General features: G+C 42.7%; 1 protein-coding gene across 9 annotated transcripts in view; it reads right to left on the reverse strand.

The window, feature by feature from the left end:
• Window positions 1-13895, reverse strand: part of LOC135556073 (C-Jun-amino-terminal kinase-interacting protein 3-like) — an 81360-nt gene that overhangs the window by 43488 nt on the left and 23977 nt on the right. For 6 of the 9 annotated variants that reach the window (XM_064988970.1, XM_064988969.1, XM_064988972.1 and 3 more), the window contains 8 exons: window positions 12811-13045; window positions 12496-12598; window positions 12257-12375; window positions 11548-11559; window positions 11024-11041; window positions 5418-5475; window positions 4729-4881; window positions 4588-4651 (listed from right to left, as the gene is read on the reverse strand). In XM_064988970.1, the coding sequence (XP_064845042.1) occupies window positions 4588-4651; window positions 4729-4881; window positions 5418-5475; window positions 11024-11041; window positions 11548-11559; window positions 12257-12375; window positions 12496-12598; window positions 12811-13045 (762 nt within the window). The remainder of the gene's footprint in view (window positions 1-4587; window positions 4652-4728; window positions 4882-5417; window positions 5476-11023; window positions 11042-11547; window positions 11560-12256; window positions 12376-12495; window positions 12599-12810; window positions 13046-13895) is intronic. The other 3 variants (XM_064988977.1, XM_064988975.1, XM_064988971.1) reach the window with 1 other exon arrangement.

Raw genomic sequence — 13895 nt, forward strand, 5'->3', positions numbered from 1 at the left:
TGAAGACAAACAATGTATACGAAATTCTTCAGTCTGGTTTTAGACCCCATCATAGCACTGAGACTGCACTTGTGAAGGTGGTAAATGACATTTTAATGGCATCGGACCGAGGCTCTGCATCTGTCCTCGTGCTCCTCGACCTTAGTGCTGCTTTTGATACCATCGATCACCATATTCTTTTGGAGAGATTGGAAACCCAAATAGGTCTACACGGACAAGTTCTGGCCTGGTTTAGATTTTATCTGTCGGAAAGATATCAGTTTGTCTCTGTGAATGGTTTGTCCTCTGACAAATCAACTGTAAATGTCGGTGTTCCTCAAGGTTCCGTTTTAGGACCACTTTTGTTTTCAATATATATTTTACCTCTTGGGGATGTCATTCGAAAACATAATGTTAACTTTCACTGCTATGCGGATGACACACAGCTGTACATTTCAATGAAACATGGTGAAGCCCCAAAATTGCCCTTGCTAGAAGCATGTGTTTCAGACATAAGGAAGTGGATGGCTGCAAACTTTCTACTTTTAAATTCGGACAAAACAGAGATGCTTGTTCTAGGTCCCAAGAAACAAAGAGATCTTCTGTTGAATCTGACAATTAATCTTAATGGTTGTACAGTCGTCTCAAATAAAACTGTGAAGGACCTCGGGGTTAACTCTGGACCCTGATCTCTCTTTTGAAGAACATATCAAGACCATTTCAAGGACAGCTTTTTTCCATCTACGTAACATTGCAAAAATCAGAAACTTTTTGTCCAAAAACGATGCAGAAAAATTAATCCATGCTTTTGTCACTTCTAGGTTAGACTACTGCATTGCTCTACTTTCCGGCTACCCGGATAAAGCACTAAATAAACTTCAGTCAGTGCTAAATACGGCTGCTAGAATCCTGACTAGAACCAAAAAATTGGATCATATTACTCCAGTGCTAGCCTCCCTACACTGGCTCCTGTCAAAGCAAGGGCTGATTTCAAGGTTTTACTGCTAACCTACAAAGCATTACATGGGCTTGCTCCTACCTATCTCTCTGATTTGGTCCTGCCGTACATACCTACACGTACGCTACGGTCACAAGACGCAGGCCTCCTAATTGTCCCTAGAATTTCTAAGCAAACAGCTGTAGGCAGGGCTTTCTCCTATAGAGCTCCATTTTTATGGAGCGGTCTGCCTACCCATGTCAGAGACGCAAACTCGGTCTCAACCTTTAAGTCTTTACTGAAGACTCATCTCTTCAGTGGGTCATATGATTGAATTTAGTCTGGCCCAGGAGTGGGAAGGTGAACGGAAAGGCTCTGGAGCAACGAACCGCCCTTGCAGTCTCTGCCTGGCCGGTTCCCCTCTTTCCACTGGGATTCTCTGCCTCTAACCCTATTACATGGGCTGAGTCACTGGCTTACTGGGGCTCTCTCATGCCGTCCCTGGAGGGGGTGCGTCACCTGAGTGGGTTGATTCACTGATGTGGTCATCCTGTCTGGGTTGGCGCCCACCACCCTTAGGTTGTGCCATGGCGGAGATCTTTGTGGGCTATTCTCAGCCTTGTCTCAGGATGGTAAGCTGGTGGTTGAAGATATTCCTCTAGTGGTGTGGGGGCTGTGCTTTGGCAAAGTGGGTGGGGTTATATCCTTCCTGTTTGGCCCTGTCCGGGCGTGTCCTCGGATGGGGCCACAGTGTCTCCTGACCCCTCCTGTCTCAGCCTCCAGTATTTATGCTGCAGTAGTTTATGTGTCGTGGGGCTAGGGTCAGTTTGTTATATCTGGAGTACTTCTCCTGTCCTATTCGGTGTCCTGTGTGAATTTAAGTGTGCTTTCTCTAATTCTCTCTTTCTCTCTCTCGGAGGACCTGAGCCCTAGGACCATGCCCCAGGACTACCTGCTGCTCCAGTTTCAACTGTTCTGCCTTATTATTATTCGACCACGCTGGTCATTTATGAACATTTGAACATCTTGGCCATGTTCTGTTATAATCTCCACCCGGCACAGCCAGAAGAGGACTGGCCACCCCACATAGCCTGGTTCCTCTCTAGGTTTCTTCCTAGGTTTTGGCCTTTCTAGGGAGTTTTTAGTAGCCACCGTGCTTCTACACCTGCATTGCTTGCTGTTTGGGGTTTTAGGCTGGGTTTCTGTACAGCACTTTGAGATATCAGTTAATGTACGAAGGGCTATATAAATACATTTGATTTGATTTAGTTGATTAGGTATGTGAAATGCAGTTGTGAATTGCATATGAGCTCAATTAGGATTGAGGGCTCCTGCAAAGGCATTTCTGTCAAACTAGCAAGAAAGCTGGAGAAAGCTGGCACAAGAATCTCAATAGTAATTTGGCAGGTGGCATTCTCCCAGGATTAACCCATATACAACAAATCTACCAATTACAACAAATTACAACAAATCTAATTCGACATTTAAAAACACTTTTGTACTTGCCTTTATTGCACTACCAGTTGCACTTATTCCGTCTGTAAAATGAATTATGCAATAAAAGGTGATACCTTGTGAAGACTTACAGAAAAAGTTTGACCTGTGTCATTGCCAACAAAGGCAATATAACAAAGTATTGAGAACCTTTTGTTATTGACCAAATACTTATTTTCCACCATAATTTGAAAATAAATTCATTAAAAATCCTACAATGTGATTTTCTGGATATTTTTCCCTCGTTTTGTCTGTCATATTTGAAGTGTACCTATGATGAAAATTACAGGCCTCTCTCATGTTTTTAAGTGGGAGAACTTGCACAATTGGTGGCTGACTAAATACTTTTTTACCCCACTGTATGTCATGCAATAAAATGCAAATTAATTATTTAAAAAATCATACAATGTGATTTTCTGGATTTTTGTTTTAGATTCCGTCTCTCACAGTTGAAGTGTACCTATGATAAAAAAACTGCAAAATCAGCAGTGTATCAAATACTTGTTTTCCCCACTGCAACGCAACATGTAAAGCTTATTTCTCACAAGTTCTATGCAAAAATGTGGTTATATCCCTGTTAGTTAGCATTTCTTCTTTGCCAAAAGAATCCATCCAACTGACAGCATGATCATTACACAGGTGCACCTTGTACTGAGGACTGGGGACAATAAAAGGCCAATCTAAAATGTGCAGTTTTGTCACACGACACAATGCCACAGATGTCTCAAGTTTTGAGGGAGCATGCAATTGGCATGCTGACTGCAGGAATGTCCACTCAAGCTGTTGTCAGAGGATTGAATGTTAATTTCTCTATCATAAGCTGCCTCCAAAGTTGTTTGCTGATGTCAATGTTGTGAACAGAGTGCCCCATGGTGGCAGTGGGGTTATGGTATGGGCAGGCATAAGCTAAGGACAATGAACACAATTGCAATTTGAATGCAGAGATACCGTTCTGAGATCCTGAGGCCCATTGTCATGCCATTCATCCGCCGACATCACCTCATGTTTCAGCATGACAATGCATGTCGCAAGGATCTGTACACAATTTCTGGAAGCTGAAAAGGTCCCAGTTCATCCATGGCCTGCATACTCACAAAAAGTGTCACTCATTTAGCATGTTTGGGACAGCGTGTTCCATGTATTTCAATTGATTGATTTCCTTATATGAACTGTAACTCAGTAAAATCTTTGAAATTGTTGCATTTTGGGTTTATATTTGTTCAGTATATTAACCATCATATCAAAGTAAACTTGGAGTCCCACGGTGACTCCAAGTTTGGTCCTCCCACTAAGCATGCAGTTTGTTAGAATACAAATGAAATAAATTATGAAATTCAGAGTGGTGAAAGTCCACAGTGATGAGCTTAATGCTCCTTTCCAATAAATATCTTGTCTTATTCTGGTGACATGATGATCGATGCTTGGCTGCTGTTTGACAAGTAAAAATAATCTCACTATTTTGTCCATAATAATCTCATCATGTAGTAGGCTATTCCTGAACTGTGTCTGTGAGGTATTGGCCAGACTGCATATGCCAAGACCAGAGTGGGCACATTCGCTATATAACAAAAAATGTTTTGTGACAAAACCATCAGTCGAGTTGAAAATGCGATGGAAACCCATTTATATTGTATTTTTATTCAGTACATAGAAATTTAACTGCAAACAAAAAAAATTATGTGTGTAACGGATGTGAAACGGCTAGCATAGTTCGCGGTGGTGCGCGCTAAATAGCGTTTCAATCAGTGACTTCACTTGCTCTAAGACCTTGAAGTAGTAGTTCCCCTTGCCTTGCAAGGGCCACAGCTTTTGTGGACGATGGGTAATGATGCTTCGTGGGTGACTGTTGTTGATGTGTGCAGATTGTCCCTGGTTCGCGCCCGGGTATGGGCGAGGGGACGGTCTAAAGTTATACTGTTACATGTGCACTAAGTCACCAAGCGCAGCCTTTTATCAGCAACAAGTCAATTTGATGGAAACAAATCTCCGATGGAAAGAATATTTGCATGAAAATCTGTTGTCAATTGGATGGAAACCTAGATTATGACTCTATGACTGTGATATGAGGTTGTTGTATCTAGTTACTAATGCACTAACTGTAAGTCGCTCTGGATAAGAGTGTGTGCTATATGACTCAATGTAAAATGTTTATTTGTTTGTTTGTTTGTTTGACTCACATCTTCCCCTCCTTCATCCTTGGAATCCTGAGATGCTCCCAGAGTCAGAGCCTCTGCTCTCAACCTGAGGAGGCAAAGAGTCATAAGAGTCACAAGTCACACACACTATGCACGCACGCACACCCTCCCACAACCCCTCACCTCTTTAGCTCTTCTTCCAGTTCTTTAACCTTTATGTGCACTTTGTTCTTGGCGGTCCTAAGGGCCTCCAGTTCCTCTCTCAGCACCTCATGCTCCCCAGAGAGCTCGTCAACTTTGGCTATCAGGTCGTTCTTCACAATGTTCAGAGCATTTCTGCATGGGGAGAAATGGGAATCAATAATTGTACTGCTTCACTCAATAATCCTTAAACAAGCCTTCGGGTGCCAACCAAAAGGCATTTACACTGGAAAAGGAAAACCTGTTGTGGGGGAGGGGGAGGGGGGGGGGACTGATGGGGGTAATGGGTTGGGGTTATCTTGGATTCATTTCTTTGATCGTTTTTTTTTGTACCTGTCCCCTGGCCTCAAAAGAAAACTAACAAAACTAAATAAAATCACAATAAAAAAAACAACACTTTCTCTCTGTGTCTTACCATCACTCTCAACACACACACACACACACACACACACACACACACACACACACACACACACACACACACACACACACACACACACACACACACACACACACACACACACACACACACACACACACACACGTTTGTGTGCTCTCTCTATTAAAACAAACAAACATTTTTACTCAACCCTTGCAAAAGAACAGCTAGTAAATCTATCTTGTACCAAACCATCTTTAAACAAGTGTAAGTTTAGAACACACACACTTACTTGGTCTCCAGAAGATGTTTGTTCTCTGTCAGCAGATTCTCCACCTCCTTGCCCATCCCTGTGACACATTAACATTCGTGTTAGCATTGATTAGCACTAACAACACTCCTTCTAGCCTGGTCCCAGATCTGTCTGAGAGCACAAACAGACCTGGGACCAGGCTACACTCATTCTATAGCGCTATAAACACTTCATGAACTCTACAACTGTTCATTAACTATACATTTAGTTTACTTTTTTTCATGAACAGATTAATCGTCTTTGAATGTGAATTCTGGGGCTATTCATGGGTTAATTCTATGCATGAACGTTTGGAGGTTTTGGGGAGAATCATGGTGTTTAAACCAACTCCCACAAGCTGAAATGAAACCAAGAAAAGACCAAAAGATTTCCGAAAATAAAAACATACAGTGCCTTACGAAAGTATTCGGCCCCCTTCAACTTTGCGACCTTTTGCCACATTTCAGGCTTCAAACATAAAGATATAAAACTGTATTTTTTGTGAAGAATCAACAACAAGTGGGACACAATCATGAAGTGGAACGACATTTATTGGATATTTCAAACTTTTTTAACAAATCAAAAACTGAAAAATTGGGCGTGCAAAATTATTCAGCCCCTTTACTTTCAGTGCAGCAAACTCTCTCCAGAAGTTCAGTGAGGATCTCTGAATGATCCAATGTTGACCTAAATGACTAATGATGATAAATACAATCCACCTGTGTGTAATCAAGTCTCCGTATAAATGCACCTGCACTGTGATAGTCTCAGAGGTCCGTTAAAAGCGCATAGAGCATCATGAAGAACAAGGAACACACCAGGCAGGTCCGAGATACTGTTGTGAAGAAGTTTAAAGACGGATTTGGATACAAAAAGATTTCCCAACCTTTAAACATCCCAAGGAGCACTGTGCAAACGATAATATTGAAATGGAAGGAGTATCAGACCACTGCAAATCTACCAAGACCTGGCCGTCCCTCTAAACTTTCAGCTCATACAAGGAGAAGACTGATCAGAGATGCAGCCAAGAGGCCCATGATCACTCTGGATGAACTGCAGAGATCTACAGCTGAGGGGGGAGACTCTGTCCATAGGACAACAATCAGTCGTATATTGCACAAATCTGGCCTTTATGGAAGAGTGGCAAGAAGAAAGCCATTTCTTAAAGATATCCATAAAAAGTGTCGTTTAAAGTTTGCCACAAGCAACCTGGGAGACACACCAAACATGTTGAAGAAGGTGCTCTGGTCAGATGAAACCAAAATTGAACTTTTTGGCAACAATGCAAACCGTTATGTTTGGCGTAAAAGCAACACAGCTCATCAACCTGAACACACCATCCTCACTGTCAAACATGATGGTGGCAGCATCATGGTTTGGGCCTGCTTTTCTTCAGCAGGGACAGTGAAGAGGGTTAAAATTGATGGGAAGATGGATGGAGCCAAATACAGGACCATTCTGGAAGAAAACCTGATGGAGTCTGCAAAAGACCTGAGACTGGGACGGAGATTTGTCTTCCAACAAGACAATGATCCAAAACATAAAGCAAAATCTACAATGGAATGGTTCAAAAATAAACATATCCAGCTGTTAGAATGGCCAAGTCAAAGTCCAGACCTGAATCCAATCGAGAATCTGTGGAAAGAACTGAAAAATGCTGTTCACAAATGCTCTCCATCCAACCTCACTGAGCTCGAGCTGTTTTGCAAGGAGGAATGGGGAAAAATTTCAGTCTCTCGATGTGCAAAACTGATAGAGACATACCCCAAGTGACTTACAGCTGCAATAAATGTCGTTCCACTTCATGATTGTGTCCCACTTGTTGTTGATTCTTCACAAAAAAATACAGTTTTATATCTTTATGTTTGAAGCCTGAAATGTGGCAAAAGGTCGCAAAGTTCAAGGGGGCCGAATACTTTCGTCAGGCACTGTATACAATAATGATGTGTTTGCTGTGACATGCTCAAACAAAAGGGAATGGATCTCTGAAATTAAGTCATTCAACTGAAGGATCTTTTCATCCGCTTTGTGACGGAGGTGAATTTCTCTGAAGCGTATCCGTGATTCTCCTGCCAATAGGGCGATTCCCCTTTAATTCTCTATTAAATAGCCAGGATTAGCTGCGCAAAAAGTAGGTTGTGACAGTGGCGCGAGAGAGGAAGTGTTCTACCCTCAGTTTGGAAGCTCGTTGAGACCCAGTTTGTTTTGTTTGTAGTAAAAAGTTTGTACTGTAACCTTGTGGCAGAATCAATCAGTATTGGCTCTACTCAGGTCTATTGTTCGACTACCGATCTACGTTGGTCTCCGCTGTTTCTTCGTGGCCTTTCCCCGCCGGAGATCTGTTGACGGATTGGATTGTCTGACTGACCGATTGACTATATATTTTTGCATTCGGTATTTCATTGGTTTTGGTGTGATGATTTATGTGTTCAATTCAGGGCCGGCCCTCCCATTAGGCAAGATTAGGCCGCCGCCTATGGCGGCATTTTGACAATTGGCTGGCGCCCTCCATCACCCCTAATCCGCTACTACACCGCCCGTGGCATCCCAGCCACCAGCTCATAGCGTTGCTGCTATCCATTCCCGCTTCTTCCGAAGTTCACTCCCACTATCATTGGTAGCTATGGTGATGTGTGTGTTTATATGCGATTTTTCAATTGTAAAACATTAATAAAAATGTATCTGCCAATTAAATGATAGTATTTTTTTATGTTTGTGTGTGACGAAGACGATTAGTGATTAAAGTAATTAGTGAAAAACTATCATCAGGAAGCAATTTTTTTTTAAACAATGAGAAAATAGGCACAATCTTTGAACCAAAGTAATTCTCTGGTGAAATGTATCAGCATGCAGCACTGTCCATCAGCTGGTGTGGAGAATGACAAGCCTACTTGGGCAGGCCACTTATTCGCCGACAACGACGAGCCCCCGTTCGCTGAGCGAAGAGGGCAAACCGGAGGAGCCCGAGCCATGCAATTCCACCGTTGATGAAAGCTCTCTGGCTGGACAAGAACAGGTGGTCGCACCAGGCCTAGCCACACCTCCAAACAATGCCAGTGAAGACCCTACTATCTTGGACCCAGACTCCCGGATGACAGTGGTGCTGCTGATTAAATCCGACTCCCACACAAAGAACATAAAATATCCCGGTGAGTGGCCAAAATATAGGAATGGGATCTTTACGAGATATGTTAGTGCAGCCTGGGCCACATCATGATAAGGATGGGAGGCATCATGATAAGAGATGAGGGGCAACGAAACATTTTGGTGGCCCACGGGGAGAGAGTGAAGAGACCACAGTTTTTGCTGCAAATATTTTTCACACGTGCAAATCTGTGCTGGTCAGGGATGGAACCAGGGACTGGAAGAATCTGTGCCACCTCCTTAGCTCACATGAGAAGTCGCATGACCACCTAGATAGTTCCCAAAGGTGGAAGGAGCTGGAGATCAGACTGGTGTCCAAGCAAACTCAGATTATTTGATTTCAGGACCATGGACAGCTTCGAGAGAAGACATCGCTGACTGCAATGCAGCACCACAGCAGAGGAAAGAGGCCACTCTAGGTGGAGACAAAATAAATAAATTGTTTAAACTGATGTTCGACAATCAAATTCGGTATGTAAATAAACAAAATTCGTTAAGGCTGGGTCATTGACAAAGCTTATTTTACCCTGCTCCAGCGAAACGGGGCCCACAATGCATATATGACAGCAGTTGTTTCCAAAGCTCAAATGATCTTACTTTGTTTTACAGTTCTACAGAAATATTAAAATATATGTTAAATATGTTATCAGTGTTATTTTTATTGTAATTATAACAATTATGTGATCGTGCCATGTGTGATAACAGGTGGGATATTATTACTAAGTAACTTGTTTTCCTACTATAGGTAGCTGGTTTCATAGTGATAGCAACATTGTAACTCTCCAAAGCAGAGGTAAAATATAATTGGAGCTTCATCCTACAAAAAATAAGTGGTAAGCCTACCTGTTTGACAGACACAATTATCCTATCCATTGATGACGGTATAGTCAAATACTCCAACACTGTCGCATGCACTGATTAAATACCTCCATGTCTGAGAAGGGCTTGGTGTGTTTGACTAAAACAAAGGCTCGAATTGAGTGATGGTATCACATACCATTTGTTAAAGAAGAGGGCAAAAATTATATCTATTGTTTGCTTTATATTTTGTAATAAATACATAAAACGTATCCAGATTATATCAAGATTATAACAATGCTTAACTCCGTGACGCCTTATGGTAGAAACAAGCTCTAAAATGTCAGCGAAAGACGTGACTCCGATGCATATGGGGATATATTAATTCCTGTATATGACAATCTGAAGCTAAACTGCAGCCTATAATATTCGAGGAGATAAAAAAATGACTGCTATTCTGTCCCTATTAATTGAGCTTTTCTCTTTCTGAAAAGAGAAGATGTTTGTTTAAACCCAGGCAGCTTTTAGGGAAGCACTTCTGTTGTTGGGTTATACAACGGACTAGTAGCCAGCAGTTGACGCTTACAGGTTTCTGTGTCAGTAGAGCCTCTGTCTGGGTGGAAAGGTAACTTTTGAAAGTGCCATGCTTAGATTCATGACTAAGATGTAATTATTTTTATCTCACCTAGGGCAGCAAAATGTCCAGGGCATTGGTGATTTTATCAATGTAATCAGATTGAAAATATTAGGCTATGTTATTGACATTTAACTGATTATATAGCCTACTAACCAGATGTGTTAAAAATTGTGTCTAATTTGCAGCATAGGCCTTTTAATTGGGCTGCTATTATGTTCTGCTCCTCTGATTTTTGTCTTGCCTAGGGCAGCAGAACGTCCAGGAACAGCCCTGATTCAGTTGTAGTGAAGACTACAGAGATGTGACACTTTATAGTTGTGTGGTAAAACTGTTTCCTGCAATCTGATTGTATTAATGAGACAGGGTTTATGCATCACTTTATGAAAAGACAATTGCGTGACTGAGGTCACTTGGGTTAACTGAACTCATTTACCGGGCTGGACTCTTTTAGGCCAGAGGTACAGGACTTTTCTTGAGGAACCAGAGCTCATTGTTTGTTATATTTATAACGTGTGTAATCATGTGTGTAACGTGTGTAATATGTGTGTAATCAATTTATTTTGGTAATACAACCAACACAAAAGAACACCATTGTTTTGAAGTTATTTCCAATGTTTTAAAGGTTTATGAAAAGTGTTTGTCTTGACGGACTGGACGGGACTCATTCCCTCTCAACCAAAAAGGAGAAATCAATATTTTCTCTGGTAGGCACAACCTACCTGGCAACCCTACCAACAATAACCTCATGTCAAAACCGTTAGAGCTTTCGCAGTGTCAAACATGAGGACAAAGCAATGAATTAAAAATCTAAATAAAAGGTGAAAAACAAATACAAAAAGAAAAGGCTTGCCAGACTCAAATAACAGCCAACAGGAAACGGGTGGAAGTGACATCACAGCAGGGGAACAGGTAGGAAATGGCATCACAACATGGAACGCAGAAAAGACAAGACATCACAGACAGACACAACGACATGGGAGGATGAGCAACAGCCAGAGATGCTGAATAAGGCTAAAGGAAGCCTTACCGAAAAAATCATCACATACTGGGGGAGAGGAAGAGAAACGGGGAGAGAGAAGGAAGAGGGAGGGGGGCACAGACCAGAGAGAAAGAGAGAAGGAGGGATGGGGTGAGACAAAAAAGAGAGAGAATGCTGATAAGCACTTGTTATATACAAAAGCTTCAGAGAGTAAAAAGAGAACTTGGATCTGTCCAAGACCAGAGAACACTGTCAGTTTAGACTCAGAGAGATTCACCTTCATTGACCACAGGGTTCAGTTGAGCTTTGTAACGTTATGACCAACCAATCAAAGAAAGCATTATCTGGACAATATCTGGACTAGATCAGCATTTAAAACAACTGTTGTAGCATCATGTCATTGGGTAAAGCCTACAGGCACACAGTGGTAATTTGTGTCTTGGGAGGTGTGTGTGTGTGTGTGTGTGTGTGTGTGTGTGTGTGTGTGTGTGTGTGTGTGTGTGTGTGAGAGAGAGGAGAGAAAAGAGAGAGAGAGAGAGAGAGAGAGAGAAAGAGAGGGTTCAGATACACACCTGAGAACTCCCCTAGAGGTGTATCCAGCATACACAGGAATGGAGAGAGGAAGCACAGAGAAGGGTCATGGGTCAATAAACTAATATGATCGCAATTAAATAAACTACTCATAAAGCTCTGTCAACTATACCTGGTAAAAGGAAGTAAACCAAGACTAAATCAAGAATAATTTAGCTTGCCCTGTAAAATCAACCACTCAAATGTATAAAATAAATGGGGACTGCTGCCATTGCGCAAGTGATATCCTAGGGTGCTTTGCGGTGCAGTGGAGGATGGGGGAGCTGCCGGGAATGTGAGGTGGTGATGAACATTTCGCTGTGTGCATGGCCAAAGTTCAGAGCTAGCCAGAGCTATGGCAATGATGACACAGCTGGTGACACAGCTGGTGCACTAAGCACCGCAGCTTACATTCCCAATGACTCTTTGCTTAGTGCAGACAGAGGTCGGGTTCCAGGGTGACTACATTTCAGACGCATGCCAGAACTCACAATGCTCGATAGGTGTTTAACATATCAGCTAAACACATTATTTGAAATAAATAAATCTGACACACGACTGTGCAGTCGATGACATGACACACAACCATTCGTTAATGCAATGCAACGTTTGCAATGTAGACAGCCTGGAACATGACCAGAGACTTACCTAGGCTGCCTTCCTATAGCTAATTTGCATATACCCCACCCAATAGTCCTCTGATTGACTTACCTAGTAGCTCCGCCCCAGCGTCAACATCCCCGATGATGTCAGACTTGGCATCCTTGATCTCATGGTAGAGAGAGTCAGTGTTGATACCGAACGCCTCATTCACAATGCCCTGGGAAGGACTGACACACACACTGATATTTAATCATTGCTCTGTGTGTGTGTGTGTGTGTGTGTGTGTGTGTGTGTGTGTGTGTGTGTGTGTGTGTGTGTGTGTGTGTGTGTGTGTGTGTGTGTGTTACCTGTTTCCTCCACCATAGAGACGGGGGTCCACACACATATCCAGCTCTGGTGTGGAATCGATGATCTCTTGGAATTCTGACCCCTCGTCACTGCTACCCATACCTGAGTACAGATAGAATATCATACACACTCAAAACCATATTCACAAAGCATCTCAGAATAGGAGTGATGATCTAGGATCAGTTTTGCATTTTAGATCATAATGAATAAGATTACATGGACAGGGGGGGACCTGATCCTAGATCAGTACTCCTTCTCTGAGGGACCTTATCAATACATGCATGGGTGTGTGTGTAACAACACGTTACACTCACCGATGCTGACATTCCTGGTTTCCTGGGAGACCTGCACCTCCATGTTTTTGCTGAGGTGTTTAGCACTCTTCATGCCGCGGCTTACAGCATGCATTGGGTCGAACTCGCCGGGTGGTAGGAAGCCCTCGTTGAGGGGCGTGACGGTGGCGGAAGGGACGGAGGAAGTGGGCGTGTTGGACTTACTTCCTGTGCTACTGGGCGTGGCCGCCACCGAGTCCGACTCGGAACCATCCTCCTGGGGCATCAGAGGTCAGTGGTTAAAGAGGTTAAGGGGCTGTATTGTTAAAGAGGGTCTGCATCCCGATTATCCACCCTTCTCCCAAAGTGTCCACGTGCACACTTCCCTTCATGGATTTAACAATGTTGGAAACTCCCTCCAGACAATGTTTGCATCAAGCCAATGCTTTTAAAGTAATGACGGAGAGTGTGCAATGTACATTTAGGCTGAAGGGTGGAGAATAGGGAAGCCAGGCTTCTTCTCTTGCAAGGCACGTTGGAATGTTCACAATCTTGCGCGTACACATAGTAACAAAGCATCACACTTACATGTGAAACGTGATGTAAAGACAGGTGCAAACGGGACGATAGAATCTATGATATGTTCTATTATTGTAGAAAAAAGTACATAAGTGAAAAGAAATTACACCAATTTAATGTAATATTTTTATCCTTATATTAATGTATTCATCATATCTGTTCATACACTGTCATGTCTTCATTACACTCACCGCCATAAAAAAACTATCGACAAGCACCACAAAGAAAATCTCTTGGAAGACGAGGGACACATGCAGGCGTGAGGGATGTGTCTGGATGATTCTGATTGACGGTGGTAGTGGTGGGGGTGTGGCATGACGTGTTTTGCAGACGTGAGGTCCAGGGGGAGTGTCTGTGTGCATACAAAATGTCATCCTATATAGTGCACTACTTTTAACCAGGGCCATAGTGCTCTGGTCAAAAGTAGTGCACTATAAAAAGAATAGGGTGCCATTTGGGATGGAGCCGCTATCACACCTGGTAGCCAGAGGTGTAGCGGGATTGGCTGAGCTCGTTGACCTGCCAGAAGTCGGTCCCAGACCCAGGCA

This window comes from Oncorhynchus masou, chromosome 15 (assembly GCF_036934945.1).
Source record: "Oncorhynchus masou masou isolate Uvic2021 chromosome 15, UVic_Omas_1.1, whole genome shotgun sequence".
NCBI lineage: Eukaryota > Metazoa > Chordata > Actinopteri > Salmoniformes > Salmonidae > Oncorhynchus > Oncorhynchus masou.